The sequence below is a fragment of the Macaca fascicularis genome, chromosome X (assembly GCF_037993035.2).
Source record: "Macaca fascicularis isolate 582-1 chromosome X, T2T-MFA8v1.1".
Taxonomy (NCBI): domain Eukaryota; kingdom Metazoa; phylum Chordata; class Mammalia; order Primates; family Cercopithecidae; genus Macaca; species Macaca fascicularis.
The window spans coordinates 18,910,454-18,936,868 of record NC_088395.1 but is presented as its reverse complement, the minus strand read 5'-3'; the positions used below and the strand labels follow the sequence as shown (position 1 = coordinate 18,936,868).

General features: G+C 43.9%; 1 protein-coding gene and 1 long non-coding RNA gene across 14 annotated transcripts in view; one reads left to right on the top strand and one right to left on the bottom strand.

Annotated features, from left to right (window-relative positions):
* The window catches only part of ADGRG2 (adhesion G protein-coupled receptor G2), a 134,810-nt gene that overhangs the window by 60,093 nt on the left and 48,302 nt on the right, over window positions 1-26,415 (top strand). For 12 of the 13 annotated variants that reach the window (XM_074028987.1, XM_015443470.4, XM_065538042.2 and 9 more), the window contains one exon: window positions 25,439-25,474. The exons of the other annotated variant lie outside the window; for it this stretch is intronic. In XM_074028987.1, the coding sequence (XP_073885088.1) occupies window positions 25,439-25,474 (36 nt within the window). The remainder of the gene's footprint in view (window positions 1-25,438; window positions 25,475-26,415) is intronic. 13 annotated transcript variants of the gene reach the window in all.
* LOC102120361 (uncharacterized) overlaps window positions 13,927-26,415 on the bottom strand; it is a 65,612-nt gene continuing 53,123 nt past the window's right edge. The window contains exons 2-3 of the long non-coding RNA XR_006695401.3: window positions 14,560-14,735; window positions 13,927-14,139 (exon numbers count right to left, since the gene is read on the bottom strand). This is a non-coding gene — a long non-coding RNA (uncharacterized lncRNA). The remainder of the gene's footprint in view (window positions 14,140-14,559; window positions 14,736-26,415) is intronic.

Here is a 26,415-nt window from a genome sequence, read left to right as displayed (position 1 = left end):
AGGCTCAGTTGCTTGGTAGTTGTGAATCTGTAGATTAAAAATAAAGATGGAATCCATAATTGTGAGAATCAGTGTTGTTCTGGATCACCCAGGTGGCTCATAGGCACCACCTCCCCCAATAGCTTTGGACTGGGGCAGGGGTTCTTTTCGTTCAGGATGGCTTGGGCCTGGTTTTTGAAGGCCAAGGGGACTGACCTGCCACTTCTCCATTGGGTTATCAATTGTGCAATAATGATTGCCTGCTGTGTGCCCAGCAGTACTGGCCACTGAGAACATCGTCTCTGACTCCAGGGAGTTTACACTGCAGTTGGAGAGCCATGACTATGACACATGAGAACAATACAAACTATAACTAAGTCTTAAAGTGTGAGTCAGTGCTATAGGGTCCTCACATATGGCCTGTGGCCAGATCTGTGGATTCGTTTGATGCTAAACCACCTATAGCAGATGCTGTTGGTGCCCTGCCTGTATCCCCTTGGCCCACCCCAGGGGTCACCTGCAGACAGTTCCTGTGGATGCTGACGGCTTTCGTGTCTCTCTGAGAATCATCTATGCCCATGGGAGTGTGCTTGGCCCATGCGCAGGACAAACCAGAAGTGCTGGGGAGAGAACACCCCCAGTGAGTAATGGGAGTTGGAATTTAAATATGCCAGCTTCCTTGTCCCTTGGTGGGACCACACTCAGGTGTGTTCTGTGTCATCTCCCAGAGTTCCCCAGTTGCATTGTACCCCATAATACTCATCTGCTCATGAATGTGCCCATTTCCACATTTACCCCCTTGTCTGTCTTACTCGCATATTCCCCCACTCTGCTTCTGGGGACCCTCCCCATTGGGAAACTCCCCTTCCAAAGTTGAGGCCAAATCTTACTACCTCTAGAAAACCTGCCCTGACCTCAGAAGAATTAAACCCCTCTCCCCAGTTTTTGCTTCTCTTTATCCATCCATACCTGGGGATACCACTTTGTGTGACACTCATTACGGGCTTCCTTTTTACCGTGAGTCCTTGCAGTGTGCAGTCAGTGCCGAACAAAGGGTTGACCAGGTGGGTGGCGAACTCACGGGAAGGAAGCTGATGGGCACTGAGAGCCTGCTCAGGGCCACTCTTCCGGGTGCTTTACGCACATTATCTCATTTAATCCTTACAAAACCTCTTTCCGGTGGGTAGTTTTCATCTTGGTTTACAGATGAAGAAACTGTCAAACGAAGGCGTTTGCCTAGAGGTCACACAGCTAGGAAGACTCCCCATCAGAATCTGTAGCCCAGGGCACCCTCAGGAAGTATCTGAGGACTGAATGAGCATGTCACTGAGGTGCAGGGCTCGGGAGTGGAGAGGGAGCCTGGGGTGAGCTGTTAGAGAGCGGCAGCTTTCCCCACCCGGGGCTCGGAGATCTGGACTGTAAACACAGTAGCTTCACCCTGGAAGCCTGAGAGGTGACTCAGTAGCTCTTGACGGCAGGGAGAGGTGGGATGACACTCTCTCGTTAGGCCACTAGCCAACAGAGAGAGCCCGTGGACCTTAACACTTTCAGTTGTGTGATTGGGTGACATTTGAGGGGCTCATTCTTAGTCTACCAGAAACCGGAATGAGTTTTGGCAGGTAACTATACTCACCTCCAGCCTCCAGCTCTCCTGGGCGGTACCAATGCCCTTTTTTTTTTTTTTTTTTTTTTAAGTCTTTGAAGGAGGTCTTCTTTTAGGTACAGCTATTCTATTTTCCAGAGGGGCAGATGACATAATAGGGGAAGATGGTTATAATTTCATTCTTGCAGAGTTGTCTTCCTCATTTGGAAACAATTACACATTTGAGCCAGTTTAGTGATCTCATGAGCTACAATCCCCAACTTTCTCTCTGGGCTGGGTCTAGATCTTTCTGTGCTACAGGCATTTCCAGTGATGAGTCCCTCTATAATTCCCCTCTCCAAGGCCTGGCTGTCTGATTTCCTCCTATCCTCTTGTGCTGTGTCCTTCTGAGTCCTTGGTCTTCCTTGCGAGGAGGTCGGTAGAGCTGCAGGAGGTGGGCTGCATGCTCCTGAGAGGCAGGAGACCTGTCCTGTTTCATTTTGTCCTCTAATACCAGACCCTGTCCCGGTCTCCTCATTCTCTCTCAATCCCCTGTCTGTACAAGTGAGGTTATAAATGCTTACCATGGCACTGATCTGATGCTCAGCCAATCTCACAACCCCCTCTGACCCCTGCCAAATCTTACTCCCCGCACCCAGGCATGAGGCCATGTCTGTTGGACCCTGACTCTTTCCCTAGCAGGTGGAAGTGGTGATGGGGAGTGATGGAGAGTCTATCATAGATAGGTGGCAGGGGAAACTGAAAGCAGAGGGCATTGTGTCCCACTCTCCACTTAGAACTTGGGGTAAGGACTCCTCACACAGGGCAGTTGCAGAGATGAAATGGCAAAACTGTTTCCCCTTGGAGATGATGTCCCCTCCAAGTCTCTCTCAGCTCTCATGTGGCAGAGTAGGGACTCTAAAATACCCTCATGTTCCTAGTGGGTAGCTGTGATGAGATCCAGGGGTGGGGATAGAGCTGCAAAGACTATGGCGTGGACAGCCTAGGCCAGGGGTCAGATGGAGGATGAGACAGACACTCAGTGGTGAGAACTCAAGGGAGCTGTATCAGCAGGAGAAGGACCCCCAGGCCTGGATGGGATTCTGAAGACTAGACCATGGGCCCACTGGACACAGCCTTCAGCAGTGGACACCAGTTGGATACCCAGGAGTCCTACAGGATGAGGCAGCTCTCTGGAGAGGCCATTGAGAACTCAGGGCTCAGCACCAGGTGAGCTCACAGACCCAGGCCCCTTCTCCCTACTACCAGAAAGGCACTAGCACACCATTCTCAGCCCAGGCGCTATCTTGACTACCAGAAGGAAGAGGAGGGCGGACAAAGATTGTGCATTTATTCACAAGTCATTGGGTTAACTAGAGACCATTTTAGAGCAAAAGCGACAAAGCTACCTTTGTCTCTTTAAATGTCTACCTTTAAATCGTCAGACTTAAGGATCTCTTTCCTATATTTCTGGAGTGGAGGCTCTGAAACAAAAGGGAGCCACCCTAGATATCAAAGGCAGCTCAGGAATTTTTGGTGTGTTTTTGGTGCTATTGTTTCTACATCTAAATTATATCTATAAATTTTAAACTTGCTCTAAAATGAATATATATCGAACACAGAATGATGTGTCAGGGCACTCCACTAGGAATTGTGGGAGATCATCATCATATCCTGAACTCTGATCCTCCTCCAGGTTTTATCTTTTCAGCTATGCAGAGACATCATTCAGGTCCTTGAGGGTAATGGTGACATCTTTTCTCTCTGTGTAGCCTCCATATTGTCTAGCACATAGTAAGTACTCAGTAAACTGTGGTTGTCTAATTGGTTTTGATTTGTGATCCTAGTCTAAAGCCTAGAGATATTCCAAAAAGTGGGCCCCCCCTCAGCTTACATCAGCAATACTAGGCTCATCCAAACCCAGTGAGTTCTGATACAGCGTAAACTACTCCAAACTTCTGCATAGACTTCAGTGAGGTGGCTGTACCTTGGCTAGGATTACCCTTGAAGAATGTGTTTCCCCTCCTCCATATGAGGAAGGGGCTCAACTGATTCCCCATTAAGATTCCTTCACAGTCTGACATTCTGTGAGTTCAATCAGCCAGTAGGAACCATCTCCAGATTCTTCATTCATTGTCCTGGAATACCAGGGATCCTCAAACATGATGTCATTCTGGAAATCCTTGGGTGATATCTGAGCTGCTGATTATTTATGCCAGGTTCTCACATTTGGCTGCATATTGGAATCACCTGGGGGAATTTAAGAACACCTGCCTCGGCTGGGTGTGGTGGCTCACGCCTGTAAACCCAGCACTTTGGGAGGCTGATGTGGGTGGATCATTTGAGGTCAGGAGTTTGAGACCAGCCTGGCCAACATGCTGAAACCCCATCTCTACTAAAAATATAAAAATTTGCTGGGCGTGGTGCTGGGCGCCTGTAATCCTAGCTATTCAGGAACCTGAGGCAGGAGAATTGCTTCAACCTGGGAGCAGAGGTTGCAGTGAGCTGAGATTGTGCCACTGCACTCCAGCCTGGGCGACAGAGCAAGACTCCATCTCAAAAAAAAAAAGAAAAAAAAAAGAAAAGAATACCTGCCTCCTACCCCCAGAGATTCTGACATTATTGGTGTGGGGGTACAGCCTGGATATTGGGGTTCTTCAAAGTACCCCAAGCGATGCTAGCAGAACCGAGAACCACTCACCTCTGCAATCCCATTTTAAGGCTGTTCTCCTGTTCAAAGTTCCTAATGTGAAATTGGAAACAATTTATAAGTCATATTTTTTCAAACTACATTTATTACGTGAGGCAATTTCAAAGGCTTTTAAAGTTATAACGAAGTCAGTAATCTCTTGATTTCAAAATGGATAAAAGCTCTAGACGTGGCTCTTGCCGACTGGCAAATCCCCAAGTTGTTATTGCTGTCCTTGCCTTGCTCTTCATTGAAGAATCCCAGTGTCTCTTCATAGTATCTTTCTTACTTACTTATTTATTTTTCTGAGACAGAGTCTCGCTCTGTTGCCCAGGCTGGAGTGCAGTGGCATGATCTCGGCTCACTGCAACCTCCACCTCCCGGCTTCAAGCAATTCTCCCACCTCAGCCTCCCAAGTAACTGGGATTACAGGCTCGTGCCACCATGCCTGGCTAATTTTTAATTTTTAGTAGAGACGGGGTTTTGCCATGTTGGCCAGACTGGTCTCGAACTCTTGACCTCAGGTGGTCCACCTACCTCAGCCTCCCAAAGTGCTGGGATTACAGGCATGAGCCACCGTGCCTGGCCTTCTTCATAGTGTCTTTAGTACCAGTACCATGTATACTAAAACAGATTCTTTAGTACTACTACATAGTATTGGCACTAAATACAGATTCCTTAGTACTACTACATAGTACTGGTACTAAAGACAGATTCTTTAGTACTACTTCATACATAGTGCTAGTACTAAAGATGAACAACAGCAGCAGCAACACAACTGGACATTCCTGTAGGTTTTTGCGGTTGACAAAGCACCTTGGCATACATCATCTCACTGCGTCCCCTTGAGGTTAGCAGAAAAGTTTGTGTTATCCTCACTTTGCTGAAGAGAAAACTGAAGCTCAAAGCAATGGAGTGACTTTCTAGGTTATCCAGAAAGAAACAGTTCCAAGATCCAGAAAGTGCTTATTTTTGGCTTGGACAGTTTGGGTAACTTCCAAATTCACACAGCTGGAAAGTGGAGGTGGTGAGATTCTAGAACTCGTGTTCTTAACCACTTCCCCAATATTTAGTCCTGAAGCATTAAAAATGGTTTTCTTGTTGTTGCTGTTGTTGTTTTAGAGCCTGGGGCTCACTGTGTTGCCCAGGCTGGAATGCAGTGCCTATTCACAGGCACAACAATCATGGCTCACTGCAACCTCGAACTCCTGGGCTCAAGCCATCCTCCCATCTTGACCTCCTGAGTAGCTGGGATTACAGATGCACACCACTGTGCCTGACTTGAAAATGGTTTTTACACAAATTTGCATGATTTGTTCATCCTGGGATGAATTTATATCCTCAAAGCACTGTATAAAGATAAAAGTGATCGGCCCGGGTGTGGTGGCTCACGCCTATAATCCCAGCACTTTGGGAGGCCGAGGTGGGCGGATCACGAGGTCAGGAGATCGAGACCATCCTGGCTAACATGGTGAAACTCCGTCTCTCCTAAAAATACAAAAAAATTAGCTGGGCATGGTGGTGGGCGCCTATAGTCCCAGCTACTCGGGAGGCTGAGGCAGGAGAATGGCATGAACCCGGAAGGCAGAGCTTGCAGTGAGCCGGGATGGCGCCACTGCACTCCAGCCTGGGTGACAGAGTGAGACTCCGTCTCAAAAAAAAAAAAAAAAAAAAAAAAAAAAAAAAAAAAAGATAAAGAGTGATCTAAGGCATAGAGCAACAGTTCTGCTGATTTAACCTATTAGGGATTAAGTTGATATTCCAAGAGAACATGCTGTTGAAATGCACCTTAATAGTGGGTACACCCTTAGTTCAAGAAATAACAAGAAACACATTGATCTTGCCAAGAGGCCTCACGTTTATAAGATCACAGGGCTATAAAAAAAAATCAAGGTAAGTTAGAGATACTTTTGCAATGATGTTTGTGGCAGTTGTGTTAGTCTTTAACATCTGTGTTAGGCGTGACCTATACCCTTTTGTTACTTTTCTTTTAGAAATGAACAGAGCATAAGGTAAAAGTTACTCTATAATATTTAGTACAGCATAGAGTTTTTTAACTTAAAGAAGAGATAAAGATATAAAATGGCAGTAATTTTGCTGTAGTGTATAAATTAGAATTGCTTATAATTATCTGATTAATTGAATGAACAGGAATTGAACGCATCGCTCTGTTGTCTTTCAATTATGTAGACATTTTTGCCTTGCTCCTAACTTGAAATATGATTTAATATTACACAGATTTGGATTCACAGTGAAGTCTAACAAATTCTGGGTTTTGGTGTACACAGGCAGAAGGAGATGGGTTTGAATTAGTGAGAAGTTTTCAGTTACAGGATATTTTCAAAGCAGAGTTTTAAAACTTTGAAGTGAGTTGCATAATATGAGTAGAATATAAGCTCTCTTTGAGGCCAGGGACTTTGTTTTATTCCCTGCTATAACCCCCGTGCCTGGCACACAGTAGGCCTTCAAAAATGGGATTAAAAGAATAAACTTTGGCAAATGACTTCACATTTCTGAGCTTGTGTTTCCTCACTTGTAGACTGAAGGGGTTGGACTATTTTGGTATCTGGTATTTTCCCCACTCATGACCTATTTTGTAATTCTTTTCTTCCAGTAAACTCCAAGCCCTAAAAGATGCTTTTACACAATTTATTTAAGTAAGATTGTTCTCATTTTTGGTGTCGAGTAAAACCATATATGACAGTATCCAGTGTTTGCGATCAGCAGTAGAAAACCAGTATTAATATAATCCCAAATGGTGCAAACATTATACTCTATTTTTATTTTATTTTTATTTTTTAGAGACAGGGTCTCGCTCTGTCGCCCAGGCTGGAATGCAGTGGTGCAATCGTAGCTCACTGCAGTCTCTAACTGCTGGGCTTAAGTGCACCTCCCACCTCAGCCTCCCACGTACCTTGGACTATAGGCATGTACCACCACACCCAGCTCATTTTAACATTTTTAGTAGCGATGAAGTCTCTTCATGTTGCCCAGGCTGGTCTCAAACTCCTGGGCTCAAGTGATCCACCTGCCTCAGCCTTCCAAAGCGCCGTGATTACAGGCATGAGTCATCGCACCCAGCCTCAGCCTCACACTCTAATTTTTTGTGTGTGCAGCCTATTGTGGATAAATAAGCAATTTTTGAAATGATGAAAGTACGATCTAAATGACTACCTTTGCAAAATGAACAGCATTGCAAGTCTTCAAGTCTTGCATCAAGTCTTGCATCTTCAAGTCTCCTTTACCTCTGAAGTGGATTTCTGCGAACTTCAGTTTCCTGATGTGTAATACGAAGGGATGGAACCCCATGGTCTTTCCAGGAGGTGCCTTCCTATGATGATCCTAAACTATGGCGACTTGAATTAGATGAACACAGTGTTCTAACAGGCATTCTCGCTAACCTAGTGTTAAGAATGTTTTGTAGTCAGAATGGATATCTCATGCATGCAAATCCTGGAAGAAACCATCTTCATGATTTTTTAAAATGCCCTCTACCAATTACTGATAGCACATTGCTTGCATTAAGTGAAAAAAGTAGTTTATTATATAATGGTAAACTTTATCCAAGGACACAGAATCATATAGTCTGAATTAATAATAATTACACCTTATTGTGGAAACTGTGATAAAATGCTTGATAAATGTAATATAATTTCATTCAAAGTAATCACTCCCATTTTACAGATAAGGAGAAATACAAGCAGAGAAATGTTAGAAACTTACTCAAGGCAGAGCCAGGATCTGAACCCAAGTCAGTCTCCCTGGAGAGCCCAGTCCCTTAATCACATTTAAGGCTTGACTCAGCAGGCGTGTTCATTTATTCATTAGAAATAAATGAACACAGGCATTTTATTCATATGTAGGAGATTACCAAGTCAGAGTTACAGATTATTAAAAGTGAGCGATCTCAGATCAGACTTTCGCTCATGACAAGCCAAAGAAAATATGAGGAGAAGACATTATTAGAACAGGAGCTACCAATGTATAAAGGCTGGCTAAGGATTTTCTGAAGGTTAAGGGTTAACATGGCTTCAGAACAGAGGCAACTTAAACATACAATTTTTCCAACTAAGTAGGATTTCTATGCAGCAGGACTATGCCTAATTCCAACCTTCTTAATGGTTTTTTATTAGCACATAATTGTTTACAGAACTAGTTCCTCACATGGGAGTCCCACTCTCAAGGGTCCCAGAAGAACCACGACATGAACATTCGCTAGGAGCAAAGCTGATAGGGTGAGTCACAAAGAAGGGGTTGTTTATATTCAGCCTCAAAGTGGCAAGGACTTCTCCTCCTCGGGTTCATACTGACTGCCTGACTTTTGACCTTGTCAATATCATGACAAAGAACAAGAGAGAAAATGGTGGCTGGGGAAAGTGATTTTAGCATTAATCTTGTCCTACCCTTGGTTTAATGGGTATTAATTACTTTACAGCACTCAAATTAAATCTGACGTGGCAGACACTGGCTGGCACCAAAGCTTTTACTTTTTCTTCCTCAGCACACAGCTAGGCTACATTTCCCAACCTCTCGTGTAGTTAGAAGTGGCGGTGTAACTGAGTGCTGGCCAATGGAGGTGGGTATAAGTGATGTGTGCCACCTCCAGGCCTGGCCATTAAAAATCTCCCACCTCGCCAGGCGCTGTGGCTCACATCTGTAATCTCAGCACTTTGGGAGGCCAAGGAGAGCGGATCACCTGAGGTCAGGGGTTCGAGACAAGCCTGGCCAACATGGTGAAACCCCGTCTCTACTAAAAATACAAAAATTAGCCAGGTGTGGTGGTACAACCCTGTAATCCTGGCTACTCAGGAGACTGAGGCAGGAGAATCGCTTGAACCTGGGAGGTGGAGGTTGCAGTGAACCGAGATCGTGCCACTGCACTCCAGCCTGGGTGACAGAGTGAGACTCTGTCTCAAAAAAAAAAATCTCCCACTTGATTCCTATCACTTTCTCTCTTTCCCTGTTTGCCTGCCAGATGGTACTCTCCAGAGCAAACTTGGAATCTTCATATTGAAGATAGCAGTACCTCTGTCAATGTGGGTCCCTGAATGACATTCCTCTTCCCTGGCCTCCCACCCCTTCACTCTAGGCTGCTGATTAAACTGTACCTGGAAAATAAACTTCCATTTTTTAAAGCTCCTGAGATTTCAGGGCATGTTTGTTGTAGCAGCTTGCATTGCCTTAACTCATACATTTGACTGGGACCCTTCTTGCCAGAATTGTTGGTGCATCTCATTCTGCCATTGGAAGGTGGAATGGGGTGGGGTAGGCATCCCTTCTTTGCTGCAATCATGTAAGAACCCAAGTTCATATAATCTAAGAAAACTAGAGGAATCCATTATGGTTGCTACTGAGATGCCTAATGTCCAAACCTCAGAGAGTCATTTGAGGGCAGGAGGCGCCACCAGAGCCACCCACTCCCTTTGTGCCAAGCCAGGCCGCCTAGACCTTCACAGTGTGGCATAGGTTAAGACCATAGGCTCTGCAGTCAAATGTTAACAAGACATTTAATCATTGTGTTTCAGTTTCCTTACATGTAAAGTAGCACTTCCTGTTCCATAGGTATAGGCAGATTAAATGAGCTAATGCAGCGGTCCCCAACCTTTTTGGCACCAAGGACTGGTTTGGTGGAAGACAATTTTTCCACCAAGTGGGGGCTGGCGCGGGAGAAGGAGGGATGGTTTCAGGATGAAACTGTTTTACCTCAGATCATCAGACACTAGATTCTTATAAGGAGTGCACAACCTAGATCTCTCACATGTGCAGTTCACAATAGGGTTCACACTCCTATGAGAATCTGATGCTGATCTGCCAGGAGGCAGAGCTCAGGTGGTAATGCTCGCCTGTCACTCACCTCCTGCTCTGTGGCCCGGTTCCTAACAGGCCATGGACTAGTATCAATCCCTGGCCTGGAGGTTGAGGACCCCCGAGTTAATGCATGTAAAATAAATGCCTGTAATGCATCTGACACATGGGGAGAACTCAGTAAATACTAGTAATTATCACTATAGACCAGTGCTAATGGAACTTTTTTTTTACAATAATGGAAGTGCTCTATGTCTGTGCTGCCCAAAACAGTGGCCATCAGCCACATGTGACCACAGTATTGAGCACTTGAAACTTGACTGGGGTACTAAATTCTAATTATGTTTAACTTTAATTAATTTAAATTTAAATAGCCACATGTAGCTAATGGCTACCATGTTGGACAGCACAGTTATAGACCATTTAATTGCTTCAGAAGGTTTCTATCTCAAACTGTGTAAGTCAGGATTCAATCACAGAAGGAGAACCACTAAGGTGCGTGCACGGGCGTGCGCGCGCGCGCGCGCACACACACACACACACACACACAAAGGGATTTGCTACAGAGATTTGTCCTAATACAACTGTGGGAGCTGGTTAAGCAGTCTCTATAAAGCTCTCATCTTCACATCTGATGCTGGGACTCGACATCTATGGGACAGGCAGTTGGGAAGGAAGGATAAATGTAAGATAAGGGAGAGCAAGAACAACCTGGAAACCAGAAGCATGCATTGTAGCCCACGAGAACAGACTGAGACCCACGTCACTTCTTGTTGCTTTTGACCTTGGCAGTATGGATGTCCTGCAGAAGCTAGGCCCTTCATCATAAAGTACACACATGGCCCAGGAGCCAAAGAAGCTGAAGGAAAACCCAGGAGAAGGTGGAGCAGTTACAGGCCCGGCAGCTCCCTGGTCCTAATAAGATAAGGCAACTGATCATTGCCAACCTATCTGAGCTACAAAATGGCTGCTGCCCACATCTGCCCAGATATCCCACAGGAAACTCTCTTCTGCCCTGCATTAATTAGAAACATGCAGGAAAGGGAATTTTGGGAAACGTAGTCTAGCGAAGGTGATGCATTATGGAGCCACTACACATACTAGCATGCTAATGAGCTCAATTTTCTATCTGTTAATACTTCTAAATAAAACATGAAGCTAACATCTCCCAAGGCTCTATTTCGTTGTTTCAGTTCTGCAACTGGCCTAGAGAATTCTGAAGATCCTTGCAGCCAGCTAACGTTATCTTTGAGTGGTAAGATTAGGAGTACTTTTAAAGTTTTTCCTTATATTTTTCTGTGGCTTAGAATTCTTCCCACATAAAACCACATTATGATTATAATCAGAAAAAAAATTAGTTACTTTTTAGAAGCCAGCCTATGACCCCCTAGGGAGACTATGCATCCCACTTAAGGGCAACCCAATAACATCGTCATTAACTGTGTCTTCTACATTCTTCCTGGAAATTTCACCTGTTCTTGACTTTGTACAAGAACTTATAAAACATAAGTTATGGTCATCAGATCTCCTGAAGCCCTCTGCCTCTCTCCTCCCCTGTTCTCAAAGTGATTCCAAGGACATTTTAAAAACTGGAAGCAAATAATATAAGGAGAAAAGAAACTGGAGTGGAAGTCTTGCACATAGAAGGGAGAAATCATTTTTAGATAAGTCACTGGGAAAATGAAGAATAGAGAATGCATCCTTGATATGGTTTGGCTGTATTCCCACCCAAATGTCATCTTGAATTGCAGCTCCCATAGTTCCTACATGTTGTGGGAGGGACCTGGTGGGAGATAATTGAATCACAGGAGCGGTTTCCCCCATACTGTTCTTGTGGTAGCAAATAAGTTTCATGGGATCTGATGTTTTTATAAGGGATTTCCCCCTTTCACTTGGCTCTCTCTTTTGCCCGCTGCCATGTAAGGCGTCCCTTTGCTCTTCCTTCCTCTTCCACCATGATTGTGAGGCCTCCCCAGCCATGTGGAAATGTGAGTCAATTAAACCTCTTTCCTTTATAAATTACCCAGTCTTGGGTATGTCTTTATCAGAGCATGAAAACGGACTAATACAGTCATTGTATTAACTACTGACGTGAGCAGTATTTACTGTGTATTCTTCTCGATACTTTAACAGTAGTACCTATGAAGTATGTCCTATTATAATTATATCTTCATGCCTGTTTTTCACCTGGGAAACTGAAGTGCAGATGGGTTAAGTAAGTGGTCAAAGTTACATAGTTAGCAAATGGCAGAGCCAGGATTTGGACCTAGGCTGTCCTGGTCTTTGGATCTAGGCTCTTAACCTACCTGCCACACTTCCTTTCTTCAGGGGTGCAGGACAGGGTCATGTGGACTGTGGGAGTTCGATAGATTAACTGCTGGCAGGCCGATTCCTGTTTATTCCTCACTCCCACATCCCAGTGACCCCCCCCCCCCGCCAAATCCTCTCACTTTTACCTTAGAAGGATCTGTTGAACCTCTCTTTTCATGCCAGCTTCCCAAGCATGGGTTCAAGTCCTCATCGTATCTTTCCCAGTCTACCCCTGTAGCTTACTCTCTGGCCTTCCCACTTCAGATTTCCCTCATTTATTTCATAGTTATATAAAAAATATTGTTCTGTATCAGGAACAGGGGCAAGGGGGAGGAGAGAATGGGGAGTTATTGTTTAACAGGTATGGGGTTTTGGTTTGGGAAGATGCAGAAGTTCTAAAGAGAGAAAGTGGAGATGGTTGCATAAAAATGTGGACATACTTAATGCAACCAAACTGTACACTTAAAAATGGTTAAGATGAGGCCGGGCACAGTGGCTCATGCCTGTAATCCCAGCACTTTGGGAGGCCGAGGCAGGCGGATCACCTGAGGTCAGGAGTTCGAAACTAACCTGGCCAGTATGGTGAAACCCTGTCTCTACTAAAAATACAAAAATTAGCCGAGTGTGGTGACGGGTGTCTATACTCCCAGCTACTAGGGAGGCTGAGAATTGTTTGAACCTGGGAGGTGAAGGTTGCAGTGAGCCGAGATCGTGCCACTGCACTCCAGTTAGGGCAACAGAGTGAGACTCCATCTCAAAAAAAGTTAAGATGGTAAATATTATGTGTTGTATATACATATGTATATATATTCATAAAAACGTATATATGTGTATATATAGACATAAAAACATGTATATATGTAACATATATTTGTGGTTTATATATATAAATAATATATAATAAATATAAAAATAATAATTGTTCTGAAATGTACCTTAAAAAGCCTCTACTGCTTCTCCTTCTCTACAAGATAAAGCCTACATTTCTTAGCATAGCTTTCATTACTTGATCATCTGGCTCATGTACCATGCAGGACTCTAGCTTGGCCACCATCTTTTTGTGCTGATGACCTTGTGATCAGCCACTCCCTTTTGGCCCTTCTCCTGGAAAGACCCCATAGAACTGAGAGCTATCATTCAGCCTTGCTGATTATCACGGAAGTAGAAGGAATGATGGGTTAATAAGGAGATAGACTCACAGACAGCCTCTCAAGTGGCCAGAGAGCATAGAGTGAATGGAGATGGTATAGCTTAGTGAAAGAAGTATGGGCTCTGAAGTCAAACAAATCTGAGTTTGAGTTCAGGCTTACCATTAAACTCTCTATTTGTGAAATGAGGATGATTGTTTCCTATTTTAGGGCTATTGTGAGGATTATTAGCGATCATGTCCCAAATATAGTAAGTATTCAGTATAAGATACATATTGTGAATTCTCTTTAGCTCAGACTCAGTTAACTAAGTTTGGAAAGAAAGACATGGGTGATATTCCGGTTATCTATTTCTGTGTTACAAACCACCCCAAGCTTGGTAGCTGAATACAGCTGTCATTTAGTTTGCTCACAGATCTGTAACTTGGGCAGAGCTCAGCAGGAGGGCTCACTCCTGGTCCACGTGGAGTCAACTGGGGCATCTTGGCTGAGGGCTGGATCCTCTGCTTCTAAGATGGCCTGTGCACATGTCTGGCAAGTTATTGCTGGCTGTTGGCTGGGAGCTCAGTGGAAGCTAATGACTAGCAACCTCAGTTCCCATGTGGCCTCTCTACATGGCCTGGGTTCTAAGGATAAGAGAGAGGGAGAAAGAGAGAGAGTGAGAGCGAGCAGGCAGAAGCTCTGTTGCCTTTTGTCACCTATCCTCTGAAGCCCATAGTGTTACTTGCACCATGTTCTCTTACTCAAAGCCCATCCAGGATCAAGAGAAGGGGATATAGGTTCCACCTCTTGACAGAAGAGTGGCAAAGTTCTGGAAGAACTTGTGAGATGAGAAATATTGCTGTGGCCATTCATGGAAAATGCAATCTGCCACCAGGGGTTTTCAGCTTCTAGTTTAAGGCTTTAGACTTGGAGCCCATAGGGAAGTGGTTTCTGAGGTTTAAAGAGTGTCATGGGCACCATGTGCGATGTGGAACCAGGAGGCGGGGGACATGAGTTTTAATCCTATCACCACGCAACAGTCTCCTCTTACACAAAGCACTCACCTGGGGCCCTGGAGTTGTCATTTGTAACCAGATGGTACCCTCTTCAGCTTTACTCTTCCCCAGTTCTCTGAGACTGTGAGGTCCAAGCACTGTCCATTCCAACTCCGACATGTCAGCCATGGCTGAATCAGTGCTTCTCCATCCATCCTCTTTTCACATCAGAATTGTTAGAGGAGCTGTCAAAAATGCAAATGCCCAGGTTGAAATGATCAGGGGTGGGATCTGTACATCAGTCGTTTAATTTAAAAAAAAATTTTTTTTAGAGATGGGTTCTTGCTGCGTTGCCCAGGCTGGTCTCAAACTCCTGGCCTCAAGTGATCCTCCTACCTAAGCCTCCTGAGTAGCTGGGATTTGAGGTGCTAACTACCACGACTGACTATATCAGTAATTTCCCTGGGGGTGATATTAACGTGCAGCCAGGGTTGAGAATCAGTGAGCTCTGCCATTGTGTCCATCTAAGTGTGTACAGGAAGTCAATCAAAGGAACCCAAGTGTAGCTGTTGCTTTTCGTGCCCCTGTCACATCCTTTTGAGCCATCTATGAGACCAGTCACAGAAGAGGTGGACAGTTCTGTGCTCGCAGACTTCTCCTGTCTGCCTCTGGGGTTTCCCCTGAGCCCTGGCAGCCTGCTCAGCTGTCACAGGAAGAGCCCAGGAGTGCAGGGGAAGTAATGGCCCAGAAGCAAATGTCAACTGTTGGGGAGGGAGCCTTGGATAAATGCCCCAGCCTCCAGCCCTTCCTGGAGACAATTCTAGAAGGCATTCTCTATGCTTCTCAGAGGTCCCTTTGGACTTGAGCTCCCACTATCCACAACAAACACCTCAAACTTGGCTTCCATCCTTCCCTGTCTCTTTCTCCCTGCCTCCTGGGATCACCTCCCAAAGAATGTACTTGCGCTCCAGTCTTGATCTTAGGTCCTGCGACCCAGAGAACGGAAACTAAGATGCCAAGTGATCACTGCTCAATGGTGAACTGGCAAAGAGTGGTGTGAACTAAGGGAAATTGGAAAATCGCTCGCCACACCCAAACCACTAGTGCACGCACCCCTGCCACCTTTCCAGGTGCTTCTGCACTTAAGACTCCCACAAGGGACTCTTGCTAACCCATACATGACAGATGCTTTGGTGAGAAGGAACGTGTCAGCTGGCGAGCAGCAGAATCACTCGAGACACTAGTGGGGTCAGGTAGGAGAGGGTTTCTTTCTTCATGCTGTATCTCTTCTGGAGAAAGCAGAGATAACCCCACAGCAGAGGTGTCCAATCTTTTGGCTTCCCCGGGCCACATTAGAAGAAGAATTGTCTTGGGCCACACATAAAATACACTAACACGATAGCTGATGAGCTAAAAAAAAAAAAAAAAAAAAAATCACAAAACAATTCTCATAATGTTTTAAGAAAGTTCATGAATTTGTGTTGGGCCACATGTGGCCTATGGACTGAGGGTTGGAGAAGCTTGCCTAGGGCATGCATTCTCTATGGGGGTGCTATCATCCCCACTGGGGTGGAAAGTTGGTTCTTGGTGGGAAAAAAAAAAAAAAAAAAAAAAAGCTTATATATGACACAGGGCCAGGACTAGGATAAGGCAAGTCAGGGGTCCAGGGAAGCAAATATTAAGGAGACAGCCACTCCCAGGGCTGTGGATGTCCACACATACATAAACATATTAACTCGCTAGATGGCAACGAGCCTGCGCATAAAGAGATGAAAAGGATCAGGCAGAGGCAGAAAGTGTTGCAGTTTGAAATAGACTGGTCTGGAACAGCCTCTCGGAGAAGGTGACATTTGAGTAAAATGTGTAGAAGACTCTGTAGCAAACCAACGGACCCTGTTGGGGAAAAGTGTTCCAGGCAGGTGGAACAGCAAAGGCAAAGGCCCTGAGGTGGGAATATGCTTGGTGTGTTGGAGAAACGGCAGGGAGGCCAGGGTGGCTGAGTGAGGGGAGGGCAGGAGAAGATAAGGTTAGGGTAGAGAGCTGTCTGTTTCATGGGAATGTTGGGGAGATTTCATTGAGTGAGGAGCACAGGTATAAGGCCAGTGTCATCAGTGTCCAATAAAGGCGAGTCTGCCTTCCGCTTTCCCCACCCTCGAAGCCTAAGCAGCATTTACATGTCATCACACTGAAAGAGCTCTAGAAGCTACCAGCCTTGGGAAGTTATACCAGTCACTTTGGAAGTGAATGGAAATCATGGCTAGCATTCTAAAAGAAAAGCACAGCCAAGACGCTCCATTATCAGCATATCAGCACAGGCCAGGACCAGCAGCCTAGATTGCTAGCCGTGTGTCTAGTTTCAGAGGCACTGGGAAGGGGGAATGATCCCCCAGTATCGTCTACTGGTCAGAAAGTTAATTTCAAGGCTCTCATTCTTTCTTAAGTGCACATCCCTCCTGGTGGAGCACGATGGACACCCAGTAGGTCAGTGGCCCTTCCTTCTTTTCAGCCCACAGCCCAAGATGAGAAGCGGCCCGGTGTAGTGAAGCTGGAGAGCCTGCCTCACATCCTAGTTCTGCCCTTTTACATGTAATCTTGGGCAAGTTACTTGACTGCTCTTTTCCTCCATTTCCCTGTCTGTAAAATGGGGATAACGTACCTTATAGGGTTGTTATGAGGGCTAAATGAGCTAATATTTATGCAGTGCCCGGTCATATAGTAACGGTGTATAAGTGCTTGTTAATTAAAAATAGACTCCCTTTTGGGACTCTGCTCTTCTCAGGAAAACATGCATACGAACACACATTTGCATTTTATTTTGGGGCATTTATGGATGCTCCAAAGTGCATCTCATGGACCCTTGGGGAAGGGACAGTTCATAAAGCCCCGAGAGAACCAGGATGAGTTCTGGAGGGATCAAGAGCCAGGGGGATGGGTGGGCGATACTGTGTGAAGGCAGGAGAAAAGCAAGAACTGGGGGCTGGGGGCTCAAGAACACATTTCACCTTCTTCCCGTTCTGGCCAAAGTCCACCTAGAACTGCTGATTGCTTGCTCCTTGGGAAGTTCCATCAGCTAAGAGCTGAAGTTTTCTTTCATGATGTCATTATTAATCGTTTAATAAATACATTATGTAAGAGTACTTATTGAGCAGTGTCCCAGCGCAAGTAAACATGTTTTGGATATGCCAGATTAGAAATGTTTTCATTCCATTTGGGGGGTTATGTAGTAAACTCTGAAAATGCAGTTCCTGGAAGAGTGTCTGTTATCCCAAGCCCTGAAGAGCCAGTGTAATAACAACAAAAATATTGTTCTGTTTGGGATTCCCATATAAGAGTGCCTAGGCGTGGTGGCTTGTTTTTAATTATCTCTCTATGGAACAGTAATTCAATCCAGAGGACTGCCACCAGATTACAAGTTTCAGTCGGGTTGAAAATATTCATGCAAGGAGAGCTAGTCGTAATCTTTTTAGATCCACTCCCAAAAGATTAAGCCTTTGTCTTTCTCATCCAACTTGGGGAAGAACGTGGTAGAAGTAAATACTCACAGTATTACCACAATCATAGCTGTGAGACAACCATCTCACATTTGAAGTCTTAATATTTACCACAGTGTCAAACAGCAGGGAGAAAAATGAACACTTCAGAAACACCCAGACATGACCTTGCATGACTGTGGTGCAGGTAGTTTATTTGGGAGGTTATCCCAGGAATCAGGAGTGAAGGAGCAGGCATTAGGAAAAGAGAGAAGGGGGAAGGCATTAAGAAAAGAGGAAAAGTCAGTCACGGGTATGTTATTTAGGTCACCGCTGTAGGCAATGGGGGCTCACAATGGCTGACTTTTTAATGTTGTTTTTGATATGTATTTGGGTGGACATTTTAGCATACATTTGTAAGACCTGTTTAAGGCATCTATCTGCTATGATCCGCAGCTATAACTACCCTTCCAAACTTTGGAATCTGAGTCACAGTCATCTTAGAAGTATTCTTGAGTCTTTCCTCTGTTGACTCTGCATTAGTCATTTTGCCTTGTTACTTTCAGATCCAATCCCCAACCTTCCCTTACTCTGTATCACAGGGACCTGACCCCTTGCAATATCTTTCATGTCTCCTTGCCAACTGGCTTCCAGCTAGGTTCGGCCAGTGGGTGGCAATGACAGGAGATTGGAGTGCAACAGGAAAGGGGGAAGTCAGGGTATTTCTCCCCCTCTCTCGGTTTGGCTGGCATCTCTAATGGGGACTGTGTCTCTTCCGTGATTCCAGTCTCACTGGACAGACCCCCTCCAACATCCCTTGGCCTGAACTCCTGCCTCATGGCTCTGTTCATCGGTATCTGGTAATATTACCTCCCTCCTTTGCTCTTCCAGCATCTTCCTGCTGTTACTCACCTTTGGATTGCTCCAGTTCTTCATCGTTGCACCATTTCCCTGTGTTATATTTCTGCTCTTGAACTACCTGTCATGGGTTCCCGACTGATCTCTGACTGATGGAGATTTCTTAAGGATTTCTTTAGTCATTGCAAAAATATTTTAGGACATCAACCACAAACAAGACACTGGACTAGATTCCTGGAAGGTAATAAATAAAGCATCAAGCAGCTTAGCATCTAGTTGGGTAAACAAGGCACACAGTGGAAAAGTTAGATGACATCTGTCCAAATGCCAAGTGAATGAAGGGTGTAGTCAATGAATACTTGAAGATATAAAGAGGAGAGAGCCAGCTCCATCAGCTTTTGTAACCAGGGCATGCTTTAGAGGGCCAGGGAGCCAACATAAAGGGGTCATCTCCCAAAACTTACAATTTTGTAAAGCAAGGTGAAAAATTGGAATTTTATTTGAAATTTCCTGATTTTTAAATGTTGGTGAGTAATTCAAATTTTCAGTAACTTGGAGCTGGGCATGGTGCCACACCTCTGTAGTCCCAGCTACTCAGGAGGCTAAGGCAGGAGGATCACTTGAGCCCAGGAGTTTGACCCCCCCATTTCTGAAAAAAAATTTTTTAAATAGCCAGGTGTAGTGGTATATGCCTATAGCCCCAGCTACTCAGGAGGCTGATGTGGGAGGATCCCTTGAGCCCATGAGTGGTAGGCTGCAGTGAGCTATGATTGTGCCACTGCACTCCAGCCTGGGCAACAGAGCAAGACCCTGTCACTAAAAGGATAATAATAACAAAAAACTCCAGCATAATTCCCACTATGTAGACAAGATAAAACTTGTTTGGAGGCTGAATTGAGACTGTGGGTGTACAATTGGTGGATGGATTACTGTATGGGGGAAGAAATAGGATGCAAAGAATGTTAGGATTCCTTCCAATTAGAAGGTTCTAGGGTTCTAATTTTTCATCCGGGTATGAGGCAATGATGGTCTGGGTATGGAAGAGGGCAGTGAACATGGGGAGAAGGGACAGACGAGAGCGAGATTAAGGAAGATTAATAATAATACCCTACGGCCAGGCACGGTGGCTCACACCTGTAATCGCAGCACTTTGGAAGGCCAAGGCAGGCAGATCACTTAAGGTCAGGAGTTCAAGACCAGCCTGGCCAACACGGTGAAACCCCATCTCTACTAAAAATACAAAAATTAGCCAGGCGTGGTGGCAGGTGCCTGTAATCCAAGCTACTTGGGAGACTGAGGCAGGAGAATCGCTTGAACCCAGGAGGAGGAGCTTGCAGTGAGTCGAGATCAAGCCACTACACTCTGGCCTGGGTGACAGAGCGAGACTCTGTCTCAAAATAATAATAATAATAATAATAATACCCCACATTTCTGTATTCGTTTATGGTCTACAGAGTTTATCATTGGAACTGGGATAGAGTAGAGCCTCAGAGGTTAGGCTCAGAAGTCAAACTGTCTTCGTTCAAATCTCAGGTCTACAAGCAATGATCTGTGGGGCCTTGAACAAGTTTCTAAACCTCACCCAGCCTCAGTTTCTCAAGCACTAACAAGGAATGATGTTAATGATATCACCTACCTCTTCGGGTCGAGGAGTCCTTCTCGTGGCATAACTCTGACCCACTCTTCTGCCTTCCTCTTCCACTTTTAAGAACTCATGGACTAGATTGGGCCCACCCAGGTAATCCAGGATAATCGATCCATCTGAGGATCCTCAGTGTTCATCACATTTGCAAAGTTGTTGACTGATTAAATAATAAAGTGTGTTTGAAGTCCTTCATGTGGTAAGCCTGCATCACAGAAAGCATGGATCAGTTTTTGCTATTCCTGTTATGCCATGTACATTCTCTCTTTGAGAATCCTTGCAACAGCCCCGTGCTACAATGAGAAGACTGCCTGGGATGCAATGACTGGATATGGAGGTGGGAGTTGGGGATGGGAAGGAGTCAGGACCAATGGCCAGAGAGTTAGCATCTTGGTTTGTAGACTCGACTCTACTGTTAAAAGTAACTCTTTGTTTCTGAGCTCTTCACTTGACCCCTGTAGGATTTTCTCTCTTGAAGGATGGTTCCTTGCAACTCATTCTCCATAATTTAGGAAACTGGGTTTCTGAGTATGGTGGAAAGACTAATGGCTCCCCAAAGATGTCCACATCTTAAAATCCCTGGAACCTGTAAATACGTTACCTTACATAGCAAAAGGAAATTTGCAGGTGTGATTAAAATGAAAGACCATGAGATTATCGTGGACTACTTGGGTGGGCCTAATAGCTCTTAAAAGTGAAGAGGAGTCAAAGTGATGCCACCTGAGAAAGACCTGGCCCTGTCCCATCATGGCTGACTTTGAAGATGGAGGAATGGGGCATGAGCCAAGAAATGTGGAGGGCTTCTAGACTCTGGGAATTGAAGGATGGCCCTCAATTTATTGCTAGCAAGAAAATGAGGACCTTGGTCCTACAACCACAAGGATCTGAATTCTGCTTATCCTGAATAAGCAGGAAATGGATTCTCCCCTGGAGTTTCCAGAAAAGAATGTGGCCTAGCATCATCGGCAGCATTGATTTTAATCTGGTGAGACTCCTACTGGACGTCTGACCTGCAGAACTCTAAGATAACAATTTTGTGTTTTAAGCCACTAAGTTAATGGTACAGCAGCAACAGCAAACTGGTACCGAAGTTTTCAACTTCAATGTTTGGCTGGTGTTACTGGCAGTACTATTGAGTTCAGGAACTGATCAAATGTGGAAATGATGTGGGGTGATGAGGGATGAGTTCTTGGATATACCAAGTTGGAGAAGCAATGACAGCAAGACATTCACATGGCAGTGCTCAAACCACACTTGGCCATGTGGGATTAGAGTTTGGAAGGTAGTGGCAATAACTGAAAAAAAAAAGTGCCTGGGAGGGGATGCAGGGAAAGAGACTCCATCAATGGGGCCAGTTTCTTAAGTTTCCAGTTCGTCTGGCTCCATTTGGCTTCCATTCTAAGCCAAACTCCTGCTCATCCTAATTGGAATATATGGACTTTGTTTAAAAAAAAAAATCACTAGGGAGTCATACTGAGTAAATTTTATAGACACGGCACCATAATTTTATTTATTGACTTAAATTGAGACTTCCATAAATGAATAATGCTTGAAAATTGGCTCTTTGTAGGTTCCAAAGGAAAATCTGAAATTTTTAAATGTTTTTCCTTTCTTTGTTTATGAATCTTTTTAACAATGGAAATGTTTTGTCTCCTAAGAGTGGCATGGAGCTCAAATATATGACTCACTGGATATGACGACCACCTCTTTAAGTTCTAACAAATGGGAAGTGAGTTAGGAAAGGGCCCAAGAGAAACATAAGCTGATCCTCAGGGAAGTGTAAGTCCTGGGGGGATACCTCTAGGTTGGACCAGGAGTGAGGTGGAGCATCATAATGAGAGACAGAAAAAGTGAATACATGTTAGTCACTGAGTAGCTGGGTTCCTAAAGGAAAAAGAAATGCCAAAAGAAAAAAGCAGAGAAGAATCGTTTAAAAATATCTAGCTTTAATTTACTAGATTCCCTCCCTTCATCAAAGTAGAGCGCCGTCTTTCCTGTTGGGAGTTACTGAGAGCCCTGTACGTTTCTTGATGAAAGAGACGGTCCAACCCCTCATCTACTTTTTTTTTTTTTTTTTGAAACAGAGTCTGGCTCTGTCGCCCAGGCTGGAGTGCAGTGGTGTGATCTCAGCTCACTGCAACCTCTGCCTCCTGGGTTCAAGCAATTCTCATGTCTCAGCCTCCCAGGTAGCTGGGATCACAGATGTGCACCACCATGCCTGGCTAATTTCTGTGTTTTTAGTAGAGATGGCGTTTCTCCATGTTGGCCAGGCTGGTCTCGAACTCCTGGCCTTAAGCAATCCTCCTGCCTCGGCCTCCTAAAGTGCTGGGATTATAGATGTGAGCCACTGCGCCCAGCCTCGTCTACATTTTGATCAAGTTTCAGCTCTTGATTATAAGCCCACGCCTATCAAACTCAGAGATGGTGGACCAGTTTTGTGAGTTTCCAGAAAAACTTACTTCTCTGCTCTGGCTCTTCTCTTACGCTTGAGTTGCCCATTTTTTTCTAATAAGTAAGAAAGAGGTGAAATGCAAATCAGCCCCCTGTGTGTACACAGCTCTGGTCAACAGATTTGGCAGTGGAGAAGGTTGGAACTATGGCCATCCACTGGGCAAAATTGTCAGTGAAGCAATGTTAGCCTCTATTGCCCCTCGACGTCACTCTCCATCCCTCTTCTCTGGTACCTAACTCTTCCCAGGTGCCTTCATCTTGCTGCCTGCCTTTGCCAGGTGCCTGCCCTTCGTCACTTTACCTGCCCACACTGACAGGTGTCATTCTGAGGGTAGTCCATATTGAATATTGATTTTACCCAGGGCTTTCCCACGTTGCCCAGTGTGGTAGCTCTTTGCTAGATGATCAGATGAATTCACCCAATTCAAATGAACTCATACTAAGATGTGAATGACTGATAACCCCTTAAGTGCTCCAAAATATATTTTTTAAATTAACCCTTTCAGGCTGGGCATGGTGGCTCACACCTGTAATCCCAGCACTTTGGGAGGCCGAGGTGGGTGCTTGAGCCTCAGGAGTTCAAGACCAGCCCTGGCAACATAGTGAGACCCCCGTCTCTACAAAAAATAAAATAAAATAATTAGCTAGGTGTGGTGGTGCATACCTATGGTCCCCAGCTACTCAAGAGGCTGAGATGGGAGGATCACTTGAGCCTGGGAGGTCCGAGGCTGCAGTGAGCCACAATTGCACCACTGCACTCCAGCCTGGGCAACAAAGTGAGACCCTGTCTCAAAAACAAAATTAACCCTTTAAAAGCTAACTCAACAGACTCTGATTAGTGGAATATTAAAGTAACATGAGAGATATGAAGAACAGAGACTAAGGAAGAAGTAACTCCAATTAAATTAGGGCACCAAAGCACCTAGCCACTTGCCTACTTTTGCCTTGTTGGCTGCAGGGTAATTGGGGAACTTGGGCACTTATTCAGTCCTGCTTTCAAGCAGAACTATGATTTTAATTATCCCAGAAAACAATCAGTACCCTACCATCATTTCAAGAAAATAGGCTCCTGGAGGCTACCAGGTATGTTTCACTGTTCATTGTTAGTTTGCAAACATACTTACTCTTTCCTATTAATTATATCCAAGATATCATTGTGAAAATAATTATCCCTTTGTAATTAATTTTTTTTCATGTATAAGATAACACCCCATGTGGGTCAGTGTTTGGGGATGTATCACTCCCAAAGGGTAGTGTAAATTGGTCCAAGTTTTCTCTAGGGCATTTTGCAAACAATATTTATGGAATTTCTGAAAGAAATAGCCACATATGTATGTAAAAATTTAGCCCAAAGGACTTATTGCAGCATTGTTTGTAATCATGAAAAATCGTACACACCAAAATGCCCATTAAAAGGAAATGTGTTATATAGATAAATGGTACATACAACAATTGAAGTGCTATTCAGCCATCATAGATGGTGTTGTGGAAAACTGTTTGATGATACAGAATGACATTCAGGATATATTGTCATAAGAAAAATCAAGTTATAAATATATTTGTGTGATATAATCCTTATACATATACATACATATATACACATATAAACATATGCATGTATCTGTATATATGTACATATATATACACACATAGAAAGAGTAATATATACCAACATGTTAATATCATTTTTCTCTGAGTGGCAAAAGTATAGATGGTTTTTATTTTCTTCTTCTTGCTTATCTGTCATTTCTAAAGTTTCTCCAATAAGTATGTATTATTTTCATAGACAGAAATATAGAATTACTTTTCTTTTAAGGGATCTGAGCACTTTCCCCAAATAAATAATTCAGCAGCTCTTGTAGTTTATAAACCCAGAGACGTCTGATCTAGCTTAACTCATAAGAAAGAAATGGCTGACTAGATACAACGTCTGTGTTCAAAAGCAGCACAGTTAACGGAAGTTTAATTTATGCAAACATACACGTTTACTTTTATACATTTTTAGGAATATTATCCAACAGCTGATGTTCTTAGTCATCATTTTCAGTTTGAAATTAGCTAAACCATTATATGACAAAATAGATGAAGCACCACCAACAGTTCAAAATTGGAAAGATTGCCTCACCAAAGATAGGTCTCTGTAGAGAATTAAAAAGGATTGATTAGGCTGTTGAAAATAATAGTAAATTAACATACTGCCCTCTTTTGGTAGCTATTTGTAATTCAGCTTACGTTCACTTCCATTAAAGATGTTAATCTCCTACAAATGTGTGCATAAATTAAACTAATTTTATCTTATTTTTAAAAATAAATTTTATTGTGCACATTTGAGGTTTATAACATGATGGGATGGAGTACACAGGGATAGTAAAATTGTTACAGTAGTGAGGCTGATAAACATTCACATACTTTTTTTTAGTGACATGAGTAGCTAAAACCTACTTATTTGACAAAAAAATCCTTAATATAATTGTATTGATTTTAGTCCTCATGAAACTAATTCTGAATCACCTTTTTTCCTCAACAGAAGATACTGATAATTCCAGTTTGTCACCACCACCTGGTAAGTTTTTTTTTTTTTAGAACTCTGGGGAATTTCAGGAAAATGGGGAATTTCAGGAAAATATTATTCTATAAGTTCTCTATGAAACATGGCATGTAGTCAGGTACAACAAAATTATTTTCCTCCAAGAAGCTTAATTAGGTCATTAAGCCTACTCCTGAAAAATCAATAGCCAGCGTAGACCGGAGGACAGCCATATTGATCCATCCATATTGCTGGACAAAGCCAGGCAACAAATCACAGGAGACTAAATTGCTAGTTTTCATTACAGTGATTACTTAAGTTCATCAGTTATTTTTAGTATTCTAGTTCACAAGTCTCTTGAAGAGTATCAGGAACATAAACATGCCAGATGTTTTTACATTTAAGGGAGGAGATGAGATGTTCACTTAAATATACACCCTCAGTACCTCCACCAAAAGGATATGTTTCACTAGGATTCTAAGGGCTTAGCACTCACTAGAATGGGAAGGCAAATACATTAGAACCCAGATTGGCAGGAGCCTGGAACAGAACCTGAACTCGAGACTGCTAGCTGGAATGGGACCTTAGGGATAAAGAGACCCAGCCCTGTCCCTTAGTTGATGAGATAATGCAGCCTGGAGTGGCTGAGGAACTCCTCTAAGATCACATAGCTCCATGTCACACAGAGGCAGCACATGGCTTCTCTGACTCCTACTTCTGTACTCTTTCGGGTACACCATCTATTCTAGAACAATCTTTTATGATGGGGAGTGAGTCAACTCATGTTCTTTCTATAGTTGTGTGCAAATGAGCTTCTACTGTTATTGATTCATTATTTAATCCAATTAATCACAATAGCTGTACTTCTCATGCACTGCTATGTATCTGGAAGTCTTCAGACATCTCCTCATTCTCCTCTCAATCTTGCAGCATAGGAAATATTCGTGTTATAGATGAGAAAACTGGGGCTTGGGGAG